Here is a 13,508-nt window from a genome sequence, read left to right on the forward strand (position 1 = left end):
TTACAACATTGTTAATTGGCTATCAGTTCAGTTCAGCCGCTCAGTCGTGTCCGACTTTTTGCAACCCGATGAATCGCAGCATGTCAGGCCTCCCTATCCATCACCAACTCCCGGAGTTTACTCAAACTCATGTCCATCGAGTCGGTGATGCCATCCAGCCATCTCATCCTCTGTCGTCCCCTTCTCCTCCTGCCCCCAATCCCTCCTAGCATCAGGGTCTTTTCCAATGAGTCAACTCTTTGCATGAGGTGGACAAAGTATTGGAGTTTCAGCTTCAGCATCAGTCCTTCCAATGAACACCCAGGACTGATCTCCTCTAGGATGGACTGGTTGGATCTCCTTGCAGTTCAAGGGACTCTCAAGAGTCTTCTCCAACACCACAGTTCAAAAGCATCAATTCTTCAGCACTCAGCTTTCTTCACAGTCCAGCTCTCACATCCATACATGACCACTGGAAAAACCATAGCCTTGACTAGACAGACCTTTGTTGGCAAAGTAATGTCTCTGCTTTTTAATATGTTATCTAGGTTGGTCATCACTTTCCTTCCAAGGAGTAAGCATCTTTTAATTTCATGGCTACAGTCACCATCTGCAGTGATTTTGGAGTCCAAAAAAGTAAAGTCAGCCACTGTCTCCACTGTTTCTCCATCTATTTCCCATGAAGTGATGGGACCAGATGCCATGATCTTAGTTTTCTGAATGTTGAGCTTTCAGCCAACTTTTTCACTCTCCTCTTTCACCTTCATCAGGAGGCTTTTTAGTTCCTCTTCACTTTCTGCCATAAGGGTGGTGTCATCTGCATATCTGATGTTATTGATATTTCTCCTGGCAAACTTGATTCCAGCTTGTGCTTCTTCCAGCCCAGTGTTTCTCATGATGTACTCTTCATATAAGTTAAATAAGCATGGTGACAATATATAGCCTTGATATACTCCTTTTCCTATTTTGAACCAGTCTGTTGTTCCATGTCCAGTTCTAACTGTTGCTTCCTGACCTGCATATAGGTTTCTAAAGAGGTGGGTCAGGTGGTCTGGTGTGCCCATCTCTTTCAGAATTTTCCACAGTTTATTGTGATCCACATAGTCAAAGGCTTTGGCATAGTCAATAAAGCAGAAATAGATGTTTTTTCTGGAACTCTCTTGCTTTTTCGATGATCCAGCGGATGTTGGCAATTTGATCTCTGGTTCCTCTGCCTTTTCTAAAACCAGCTAGAACATCTGGAAGTTCGTGGTTCATGTATTGCTGAAGCCTTGCTTGAAGAATTTTGAGCATTACTTTACTAGCATGTGAGATGAGTGCAATTGTGCGGCAGTTTGAACATTCTTTGGGATTGCCTTTCCTTGGGGTTGGAATGAAAACGGACCTTTTCCAGTCCTGTGGCCACTGCTGTTTTCCAAATTTGCTGGCATATTGAGTGCAGCACTTTCACAGCATCATCTTTCAGGATTTGAAATAGCTCAACTGGAATTCCATCACCTCCACTAGTTTTGTTCGTAGTGATGCTTTCTAAGGCCCACTTGACTTCACATTCCAGGATGTCTGGCTCTAGGTGAGTGATCACACCATCTTGATTATCTGGGTCGTGAAGATCCTTTTTGTACAGTTCTTCTGTGTGTTCTTGCCACCTTTTCTTAATATCTTCTGCTTCTGTTAGGTCCATACCATTTCTGTCCTTTATTGTGCCCATCTTTGCATGAAATGTTCCCTTGGTATAGTCCAGTACAAAATGGGCTTCCCTGGTGACTCGGATGGTAAAGAATCCTCCTGCAATGCAGGGGACCTGGGTTTGATCCCTGTGTTGGGAAGATCCCCTAGAGAAGAGATAGGCTACCCACTCCAATATTCTTGCCTGGAGAGTTCCGTAGACAGAGGAGCCTGGCAGGCTACAGCCCACGGGATCGCAAAGAGTTGGACATGACTGAGCAACTAGAGAGAGATATTGGATAAAGGACCCACTCTACTCCAGTATGACCTCATTTCAGCTTAGATCCTCATTACACCTGCAAAGACTCTATTTCCAAAGAAGTTTACATTCACCCGAATTGGTGGTTAGAACTTCCACATATCTTCCAGGGACCCAGTTCGACCCATAATGGCAATATTCTGTTGTATGAATATGCCATAATTTGTCTGTTCATTTAACTGTTAGTGAACTTGTGGATTGTTAACAGCTTTGGCCATTAGGAATAAGGCTGCTGTGAACAATTTTGTGAAAGTCTTTTGGAGATGTATTTTTATTTCTCTTGGATGTATGCATTTTTCATAGAATATGTGTAATTATGTACATAAGAAACTGCCACTCTTTTTCCAATGCAGCTGTACCATTTCACATTCCTCCCTGCAGTGTCTGACAAGTCTAGTTGCTTCATGTCCTTGAACATTTTGATGCTTTAAGACTTGTTGACTTGAATGGTTCTAGCAACATGTAGAGGTATCTTACTGTGGTTGTAATTACATTTCACTGATGACTAATGATGTCAAACACTTTTTCTAGTGCTTATTCTCCTCCATTTGTCTATCTGGCTTTGTAAAATCTTTTGACTATTTTTAAAAATTATCTTTCTATTATTGCTTTGTATGAATTCATCGTGTATTCTGGATTCATCTTTTTTGTCAAATATATGTATTGCAAATACTTTCTCACCATCTGTGGCTTGCCTATTCATATTCTTAGTGGGTTTTTTAAATTTTTGTTTATTTATGTTTTATTGGTAGAAGCAATTTTATTTCTGCTTATACTTTGGTTTCTCTTACTATCATATAAATCTTTCGCCTTTTGTTTTTTGAAAGTGCAAGTATTGATTGATTGGTTTGGGGCTGCCCTGGATCATCATTGCTGCGCATAGGTTTCTCTAGTTTCCGTAACTGGGGGCTCTTTTCTTGTTGCAGTCGCTTCTCTTGCAACAGAGCACAGGCTCTGGGGTGTGTGGGCTCAGCGTATGTGGCTCCTGGGCTCTAGAGCACAAGCTAGGAAGTTGCGGTCCATGGACTTAGTTGCTCCACAGCTTGTGGGATCGTCCCAGGTTAGGGATCAAACCTGTATCCCCTACATTGGCAGGTGGATTCTTAACGACTGGATCACCAGGAAAGTCCTTGTGGGATCTTTTAAATGGGTGTCTCTCTTTTGTTCTCGCTCCTTTCTCATTTCTCTCTTGTTTGCTCCTTATGCAAAAGTACAATTGATTTTTGTAACCTGACCTTTTATTTCATTATCTTTCTAAATTCACTTACCAGTAGTTGTCTACTACTAAATGTCTTAGGATTTTCTAAATAAACAAAGAGATTTTTGGGGAATAGAGACAGTTTTTACTCTTTCCTTTCTGGCTTCTATGTTTTTATTTTTTTAATCTTGCCTTATCATACCAGTAAGGCCTCCATATAAGTTGAATGAAAGTAAGTGATGACAGTTTATATCCTTGCTGTGATCCCGGTTTTGCAGGGGAAGGGTTCAATATTCACCACGAAAAATGGTTATAACTGTTAAGTTTTTATAGATGTTCTTTATCAATGGCCTTCTATTCCCATTATATTAGTTTCAGGTATACAACATAATGATTGGATATTTGAATACATATACAGTTGTGAAATAGTCACCAAAGTAAGTGTAGTCAATATCCATTGTCACACATCGTTACAAAATTGTTTTTCTTGTGGTAAGCACTTTGAAGATCCTACTCTCCTAACAATTTGCAAATACTCAATAGAGTGTTATTAAATATGGTCACCATGCTGTGCATTACATCTTCTTGACTTACTTATTTTATAACTGGAAGTGTGTACCTTTGGATCATCTTTACCCATCTTGCCCACCCCGACTCCTTGCCTCTGCTGAGCACACCGTCTATTCTCCGTATTTGTGCTCTTGGGCTTTTTGCTTCGTTTTGTCCTTAAACTCCACGTGTAATGAGATCGTATGCTGTGTGGTGTTTGTCTTCCTCAGTCTCACTTACTTCACTTGGCATAATGTCCTCAGAGTCCAGGATGGTCTTCTTATATCGTTTACTGATATTTCTTACTCACTGATGTGTAGACTTACAGATACATGCGTCATCCAGTCACAGAATATTCTCACCTTCTTTTGGCAACTTCATTTTACAGAAGGAGAACTTGAAGCGGAGTGGTTGCAAGACGTGGGTTTATCAACCCTGATCTCGGGTGATGAGGAGGAAGATGGCAAAGCCTTGCTCTCTACTTTGACTCGAACCCAGGCAGCTGCAGTGAAGAAGAGATACAATACTTACACACAAACCTTGAGAAAAAAGAACAAGCAATCTGTCAGGGATGTCAGAGACATCTTCGGAGCCAGCGAATCTCCTGTAAGTAATGGACAGGGCTCAAAAGATATGTTTAGGGGAGCAGAGGAGAATATGGAAAAAATACCAGGACAGTTCATAGTCATCCTCTAGCTTTAAAAGAGAAAGCTGAAGCAGACAGCAACATGCAAGATTTTATAAACTTAAGTGACTATTTCTTATTTCCTATGCAGCAGGCTCCCTGCACACAAAATTTATTCCCTTCTTTTGAAGTTGGAGGATAACTTCTTTGGTAATGGAGTGCGTCTTTGTGGGAGGGTTCCAGGGAGCCTTTACTTAAATCTGAGTGCTGACTGGAAGCTCTGTGGACAGGCAATGCACTCCTGAAGAAGTGGGCCCAAGCCTCATGAGCACGTCTGGGTGGTTTGCTTTAATTGAGGGTGGGGATGGGAGAGTGGTTAGGGTACCCTTTATGTTCAAAGAAATTAAAATGGTAAAAAGTGAGATACAGCATTAATCAAGTGGGCCAGAGAATGATTCAAAAAAAATCAGGGGCACCTCACATGTTTTCTGAGCCATGGCTGGTTGAAATTCCACCTCACCCTTGGCAGTTCCAGGGCCACAGTTTTACTTGCAAGGCTGTGAGTCACGTCCTCCTATTTCTGTGGTCGTTTCACTGCTAGATCTGATCTACTTCATTCATCCATTTATTGCACCATTGACGCAACAGATAATTATTGGATACGTCCACTGTGCAATTCTTTTTTAAAAAAATATTTCTTTATCATTTATTTTTGGCTGTGTTGGGTCTTAGTTATAGCATGTAACTCTGAGTTGCAGTGCATGGTCTTTTTCTCTAGCTGAGGCACACAGGACTCAGTAGTTGCGGCTCATGGGCTTAGTTGCCCCAGAGCATGTGGGATTTTAGTTTCCCAACCAGGGATCGAACCCACCTTCCCTGCATTGGAAGGTGGATTCTTAACCCCTGGACCACAAGGGAAGTCCCTCTGTGCAATTCTTATATCAGGTTCTATGCAGATAGGATTCATGGACCTAGGATTCATATATAGGAAAAGGGGAAATTGATACTCTGCTGCAGGCACAGATAAAGTTGGCTAAGGCCAGTTAGTTAATCACTTTGATTTAGGTTTCTTATCTGCTTACTTGTGATATCAGTAATGACATAAATTAAAACTTCAAGGATATTGGGTAGCTGGCATAACTGAAAACAGTCTCTAATTTGAAAACAGGTTGTGTGTCAGTCAGGTCTTCTCTTAGATACATTAACCAGAGTGGGGTGTTGCCAAAGCAGCTCACGTCTACAGCATTAAGCTTTGCCTGTGTGTTTACAACATCCCGGAAGAATCCTGGCCTTTAGACCTGTCTTTGTTGTTGTTGTTGAGTTGCTCAGTCATGTCCAACTCTTTGCAACCCCATGGACTGCAACACGCCAGGCTTCCCTGTCCTTCACTATCTCCTGGAGTTTGTTCAAACTCCTGTCCATTGAGTTGCTGAGCCCATCCAACCATCTCATCTTCTGTCATCCCCTTCTGCTCCAGTCGTCAATCTTTCCCAACATCAGGGTCTTTTCCAATGAGTTAGCTCTTCGCATCAGGTGGCCAAAGTATTGGAGCTTCAGCATCAGTCCTTCCAATGAATATTCAGGATTGATTTCCTTTAGGATTGAATGGTTTGCTGTCCTTGCTGTCCAAGGGAACCTCAAGAATCTTCTCCAGCACCACAGTTCGAAAGCATCAGTTCTTTGGCAATCAGCCTTCTTTATCCAATTCTTAGAACTGTCTGAAGTAGTGGAAACGACCCATTTCTGTGCTCTCCAGTGTGATAGCCCCAGCCACATGTGGCATCAGCACTTGAAACGTAGCTAGTGTAAGTAAGGAATGAAAATTTTAACTGTGTTTCATCATAATTGACTTAAACCTAAATTGTCACATATGGCTTGTAGCCAGTATATTGGTTACAGTTCTAGAATCTTCTGCCATGTATAATGAGTTATAGCAGAATGAGGGAAGGCATTCTGAGTTCTGTGCTGTTTGAACTTTCAGCCTGGTTGAAACCTGTGTCTTCCTGGAAGGTGAGATTGTCTCCAGCTGGAACTGGGTACAGGCAATGCCTACAACTTGAGGCCAGGCTCCATACACACAAGTCCTGGACTAGATGCCTATCAAAGGAAAGGTTTGCCCTTCGGGTTTAAATTTCCAGTGTCATTTTCCAGTTATCACCCAGATCATCTTAAGCGAGTACTAAGAACTTGGCCTACATGCATTCTTTCCCCATTTCTGTTTCTGGCTACTTCAGACTAAGATTTTTCATTTTCCCTTGCTGTCGTTGTTTAGTCGTGTCTGACTGTTTGTGACTCCATGGATTGCAGCACGCCAGGCTCCCCTGTCCTTCACCATCTCCCAGAGTTTGCTCCAATTCATGTCCCTTGAGTTGGTTGTGGTATCTGACCATCTCATCCTCTGCTGCCCCCTTCTCCTTTTGCCTTCAGCCTTTCCCAGCATCAGGGTCTTTGCCAGTGAGCTGACTGTTCGCATCAGGTGGCCAAAGTATTGGAGCTTCAGCATCAGTCCTTCCCATGAATATTCAGGGTTGATTTCCTGGTTTGATCTTGCAGTCCAAGGGACTCTCAAGAGTCTTCTGCAGCACCAAAGTTCAAAAGCATCAATTCCTGTTCCCTGGCAAACTGCAAAATGTAGAAATATCTGTAGCTTCTTTTGAATCCCCCAGCTACTCAAGAAAAATGCGTAACTAGCCCCTCTAGGTTTCCTAAAACTTTACACTGTAGCCACATAGAAACAGTGCTTCTCCTTTCACTTGGACCTTGAAGGGAATTATAATGTGGGTACTTTCCCACTGGGGTTCAAGTGTTATGAACAGTCTTATTTTTCTTATTTTTCCATAGCTTATAAGTGCAGTAAACAGTTCAGTATTTAACTCCAGCAAAGGCAGAGAGATGACCACATTCCTGGTGGACCAGGGGAGTGGCCCGGGGCCTTCCTCCTGTGCACCTCCTTCTTCTCTGAACCCAGTCTTGCTGCTAGAGCCCCAGCTCTAGAGACAGTGGGGAGTGAGGCAGGCCCAGTGGTCGCAGGTGGAAGAAGATGGTCGGTCTGTCACCACAGGAACAGTTAAGTTGAATCCTGAATACATTTAGCTGCTGCCTGCTCTTCTCCTAAATGGCTGTTGTCTTCTGAATTAGGTGATGCCTTCCTGCTCATTAAATTTTCATTCTGGAGATGTGCTTTTTCTTGATCGGCATTGACCTTCCACATGTTTTTCTCTTGTACCTTTTTTTTCAGGTCCAAGTTTTTCTCTGCCCTTATCAAACCATTCTTGCTTGCTTTTTATCTTCCAGGAACATCCAGCAATTTCTGTTCTACTAATGGAAATGTTTCATGGTTTCTAGATCTACTCTTTGAGAAAAGTAACTCTGACATGTTGAGGGATTTGCAGGGGCAGGAGAATATGCCGTCTTGATCCAAGTTTCTTATGTCGATTTCTCAGTAGTATGTGTTTCTTCCAAAAAATGTGCTTTTTTCCTTATTATAAAAGTAATACATAGTCTTTAATGGAAATTTAGAAAATAGGGCCAAGCAAGGAAAAACATGAGTATTTCCATGGGCCCAAATAGAATTTTATAATTTAATTGACTAGTCAATAAATATAATTTTCAGTGAAATTCTTTTCTAAAAGAATAGACTATTTAAGCCTTGTTTTAGTAGAACTCTTACACACTAAATCACAGATACCAAGTCACCCTTTGGGTACATAGTGCAAGATCTCAAATCCATTTCATCATGAGCCCAAACAGAATTTTTCTAATATTCAGAAGCTGTGAATCAGTTATTACCTCCAGGAGTACATTTCACTGAGCAAAACAGTCAACCGAATCTATTTTCAATTTCATAACTGATAAACAGTTAAAGGTGGGACTAACTCACAGTTAACTGTATAAACATAAGCATGCAGTTCTTTTTGGAAAAAACATGATTATATCACATATACCTGCTTGACTGCATGGCACAGAAAACCCAGGAGTTATACAAGCACAAATGAGGAAGCTGAAAGGAGTGTTCCTTCGCTTTAGCGTAGATCAAGCTTCCTTCTTTGTATTGTGTCTTTCACGCATGGCCTTCATCCTTCTGCATACCAAGGGGGCTGGGCCACTCCTGACAACCACATCCATGTTCCTGGCAGCTCCTGGTGCTTGTACCTCCTGACTGTGTCTCTCTCTCTGACTTCAGTTTCCCAGAAATCTTACTTGGTAGAATTACAGTTACCTCTCATGGCCTGGAAACATTATATGATCACTCTTAGCTACAAGAGAGCCTGGGAAATTAATACTTTCTAATTGTACACAAACATTCCTGGAAAAAAAAAAATCAAGACCCTATTAAGGAAGACAGGCAACTGGGTTTGGGGCGGGAGGTTAGTTTACAGTGTCTTCCACAGAGACCAGTGTCTGTCACTGCACCTGGCGTGTGGTGAGGTCCCGGGACTGGCTGCCAGGTGGCCACATGCAGTGCTGGGTGCACAAGCAGTCGTATCTGTGGGCGTCTCCCCAAGTCTGGATGGACGTGCACATTGTATGCATAATGCGTGATTGAATGCACTGTGACCCTTGGGAGAACGTGCCTGAATAAAAATGCTCTCTGTTTTTCTCAATAGCCAGATGATTTTTGTTGTGTCCCAGCTCCTCTTCTGGATGTGGGCCCGGATGAAGGAAGGATGCCAACGGTCCCCTGCAGAAATGGTCAGCTGGTAAGACAAAGAGAGGGGTGCGAGCACCCGGGGGTCAGGAGAAGTTGTTACTTCAAGGCAACCTGGAAAATTTTTGAAGGAAAAAAAAAACTTACTTATCTTGTAACAAGGAAGAAAAAAAGGGTCTCAGACTCAGGAATGAATGATTAAATAGTTAAATCCACAAACAGCAACGTGGCCTCCTTGTACCTACAGTGACAAAAACAACCACAGCTGCGGCTGCCGGGAGTCAGGACTGGGGGAGGCCGTCAGCTGAGCCATTGTTCTCTCTGCCGAGTGCGCAGTGGAAAATTTTAGGCTACCTTCTTTGAATCCTTCAGAGTTAATTTAATTCTCACCATAAGAAATATTTTGACATTTCAGTTATTTTCTAAATGTAAATCTATCGTGGGGACACAGCACTTCAGCCTCTGGAAAGTGTCACAGTAAGTGGGAAAAACACACAGTCACGCATAGGAGGTATACGTGCTTCCCTAGAGCCCACCTCACCCAGGTTAGTAGAGTTTCAGAGTGCTAATCGGAGTTCAGAACTGCCACGGAGGCTATTTGAGCAAAAGAGACGACTCGCAAGCTGTAGTCTGTACCTCCTGGCATGAGGCTGGATCCTCTTACTGAGCACACCCTTCACCCTGAGAAGGACACGGGTTACTGACATCTGTCTCCATGTGGCCTCCTGGCAGCAAAAATCTACAGAGAGAGACTTGCTTCTCTTGTGCGTCTATGTTTCCTTCTCCTTGGCTCTTTATTATCCTTCTCAGCAGAGGGAGACGGGTTCTGTGTTTGTGGAGGAGTGACCCCTGTACCATTCTTGATCTGATGAAGATGATGGTGACAATGATGTTTAGATTCTCTGCAGTTTCCTTTCCCCTTACATGTGTCTTATGTGGGACACTGTCCGCACTTTACAGGCCAGCCCCTTGTCCCTTCCAGATTATCTCCATTTTCCCTTTTCTTCTTTTTCGTTTCTTGCATTAAATTCACAAAGCTCTTAAATTGTCTCTTACATTTCCCGTGTCTTTTTGTCCATTTGTTCTGTATGCTAGCAGATTTTGTCCACATCATCCTGTGGAAACCTATTTCTAATTTTTGTCAAGAGTGGTTATAATTGGGTCCCTGTTGATTTTTAAATTCAGCAATCATCCTGTTAATTCATAAGAACAACTGCTTTTTGCACTGATTTACCCTTCCTTGTTATAGGCAGTCCTGAAGGATGATTGCAGTAGTCTCTCAAATCTCTCTGAAATTGTTACATCATCATAAGCCTTTTTCTCTTCCCTCGATTATCTCTTTCTCCCAGAATGTTTGCCATTATCTGTGTGCTGCTTTTTTCCCCAAAATGTTGATTTTTCTCCATGGCTAACTTTTTTATAGTGTTGATTTTTCTCCAGTGACTGATGATTGTTGGTGATTGGCTGGATTGCTTAGTTGGTGACTTTTAGGACATGTCTTTGCTGTATGCTTTCTCTGCCATTATATAGATGTTTTCCCAAAGAGCTCTTTATTGACTAAGAGGGCTGACTTTGGGCCCTTTGTAAATCAGTAAGGTGTGTGAACAGTCTGTGAAGGGACGTTATTTTAACAGCATACATGGATGAGTCTGTGCATGTGTGTATGTGTAGACATGTATACACACACAGATAAATACACGCATGCACACACCTTCAGTGCCAAAGGGAAGGTAACAGATGACATCATTCCCAGATAAAATTCATGTTTTCCTTTTACTTTCCCACCCATATCTTTCATGAAGGTCCAGAGTGACCTGATACTGAGGTCTGTCATGGTCCCAACACTCGGCCTCTTTCTTAGGCCGGTGGTTCACTTCATCCAGAAGGCTTTCCTCGGGTTTATGTCTGGCTTCTACCTGCTGCTCAGTGTAAAGGGGGCTGTCAGGAGGTCTTCGGCCCCTTCACTGAGGAAACACTTGACACTGAAGTTTCCTGGCTGTCACCCTGGAGCCTCTTCTGTCCTGTGTAATTATCAGTCTAAGTTTGGTTGTTCGTTTGTCTGTTTTTTGTGGATTTGCCCTTTCTTTGCCAGCAGTGTTGTCTTATGATCTTCTTAGGCTGAGAATTTCTCTATGATTATGAAGCAAATTATTTTTCACTTTCCAGGAATTTCTAACAATTTTTCATCTGTTAGGAGAATACTTTGTTGGTTTTCAGTGCCCTTTGGAGCTGTACTTACAAAAATACGCCCTTTCTCTCTTGGGAGTGGTTCACTCTCTGTTCTCCATCCTGACCTAAGTTTTCTTGTACTGCTTTTTAGCATTGTTTCCACTTCCAAAGAGACGTGAATTCTTCACGTGAATAGCATACATACACACTGGGGGAAAGTTAGAAAATACGGAAAAAGAAGTTTCTAAGGTCTCATGTGAAAGTTTATTTTATTAATACCCAGCATGTTTAATTTTGCAAAGCATTGTTTTAATCATGGATAGAATATTTGCATCTTATTTTGGGAAATTTGCCATTGTATCACAAATGCTGCTAAAAAATCTTAGAGCATATACTCAAGGCCTACAGAGCAGTGCGTTATAATTGGAATAATCTCAAATACATTTGCTGCATAGTTCCGTAGTGAAAAATCAGAGCCTTTCCAAATCTCAGAGAATGGGAATGAAATATTTGGCTCAGCATATGTATTTGTGAGATAATCGGTCTAATGTTTTTCTAGTTTCATAATTGAAAGAGCGCTGAATGCTCTTGCTTTTGATTTGTAAATCATTCCAAAATATAGTCATAAAGTCTGACTTTTAAGTAGCATAGTTTTATCAGTAAGCTTCCTGACTTAGACAATTAGAGGTTTGTTTTCCTTACAGAATAAGGACTCTGAGGCTGGTATGACTAATACCTCTCTCATGGACCTACCAATTTTTTAATCTTTCCAATGTGCTCCATGTAGCATGCAGGCTAATATTTAATGCTTGTGGGATGTCTGGGCATCACACGTGTCATGTCCACATCCTGGAAGAAGCATCAGTCAGCTTGATTCTGTCCCCGTCAGCAAGAGAACGCTAGCCTTCCCAGCTGTTCTCCCTAGTAGCGTTTTAACCAAAATTACACTGGACTGAACTATCACAGGATCACACTTAGTCCTTGTAGACAGACACACAGCATCCTATAGTAAGATCATGATACTCGTATGTTAGAGGAGAAAAGCAAAGCAAGTTTTGGCAGGCAGGTAGCGGTGTCTGCTTTTGAGACTCATTTCTGTTCCAGTGCACGACACGAGGATCAGCATCCTTTTGGAGGAAATGGTGAATGCTCTTACCATTACATTTTAGTCCTTAATTCTGTATCTGCACAGGGCTGAGCCTTTAAAACGATTCTAGTGTAATGTGTAATTGAGTAAACCATCACAGTGGGAAAGATGTGTGTGCGTGCTAAGTCACTTTAGTCATGTCCACCTCTTTGAGACCCTGTGGACTGTAGCCCTCCAGGCTCCTCTGTCCATGGGGATTCTCTGGGTAAGAATACTGAAGTGGGTTGCCATGCCTTCCTCCAGGGGATCTTCTCAAGCCAGGGATCGAACCCACCTCTGTGAAGTCTCCTCCATTGGCAGGCAGCTTCTTTATCACTTGCGCCACCTGGGAAGCCCTGATTGGGAAAGACGTGCCTGGATAAAAATGACTTCACTTCTCTCCTTAGCCAGGTGATACCTGTGACAGCCACGCTAGCGAGCTGGATGACGCCCAGGAGGGAAAAGCGCTGCCAGGAATCATCAAAGCGAGCGGCCCCTTGGTAAGTGATAGAGGAGGACGGGGGAGGGATGAGACAGGCGGCCGGGCCTTCAAGACAACCGCACGAAACCTCAGCACAGGGCAGCATAATTAAGGCCGCTGGACACGCACGGCTGTCAGCACGCCGGTCTGCCTTTATTTGGAGGAAGCCATTCAGCAGTAAGTGAACCTGAGTTTAATAGTTACAGCCACAAATAACTACATGCTCTATTAAAACAGACACAGAACCAGAAAACCAGTGAGGGTAGGCATTTCTTTAGGACAGGTTTAGTCCCTTTACATTTTTCTCGTTTTAAAACATTCTCCTATGAGTGTTGGTTCCATTGGGTCCCAGGTTCACTGGATACGGATGTCAAGTCCTGGGCCAGCAGCACGTGTTTCCCCAGTGCAGGGCGAACACCGGGCACCTTACTTCTGAGTGCACTCTTCACCCCAGGTGTCCAGGGCTCCCTTCCTCCCCCACCGCCTCATTTCCCCAGAGCCACTCCCCACCCCGACACTCCACCCCCCAGTTACCCGGAGCAGACATCAGGCAAGCCCTGGGAGAAAGATCCAGCATCTGTCAGTGTATAGACAAGGAAGGTTGCTTTATTCACGGTTTAGCCAGAGCCTTCTCTCACATCTGTTTTTACGTGTACTTCTATCCTGAGCTATCTTTTCTCTCCCTTGGTGAAACTTGTATTCTTCATTTTGTCTTTACCTTTTCCATCCTCATATTCCCTCCCCTAAGG

At 42.9% G+C, this 13,508-nt stretch overlaps 1 protein-coding gene across 4 annotated transcripts in view; it reads left to right on the forward strand.

Annotated features, from left to right (window-relative positions):
- The window catches only part of ARHGAP28 (Rho GTPase activating protein 28), a 138,680-nt gene that overhangs the window by 81,689 nt on the left and 43,483 nt on the right, over positions 1-13,508 (forward strand). For 3 of the 4 annotated variants that reach the window (XM_061131028.1, XM_061131029.1, XM_061131031.1), the window contains exons 3-5: positions 4,099-4,316; positions 8,943-9,035; positions 12,686-12,778. In XM_061131028.1, coding sequence (XP_060987011.1) covers positions 4,099-4,316; positions 8,943-9,035; positions 12,686-12,778 — 404 coding nt within the window. The remainder of the gene's footprint in view (positions 1-4,098; positions 4,317-8,942; positions 9,036-12,685; positions 12,779-13,508) is intronic. The other variant, XM_061131030.1, reaches the window with a different exon arrangement.

This window comes from Dama dama, chromosome 27, assembly GCF_033118175.1.
Source record: "Dama dama isolate Ldn47 chromosome 27, ASM3311817v1, whole genome shotgun sequence".
NCBI lineage: Eukaryota > Metazoa > Chordata > Mammalia > Artiodactyla > Cervidae > Dama > Dama dama.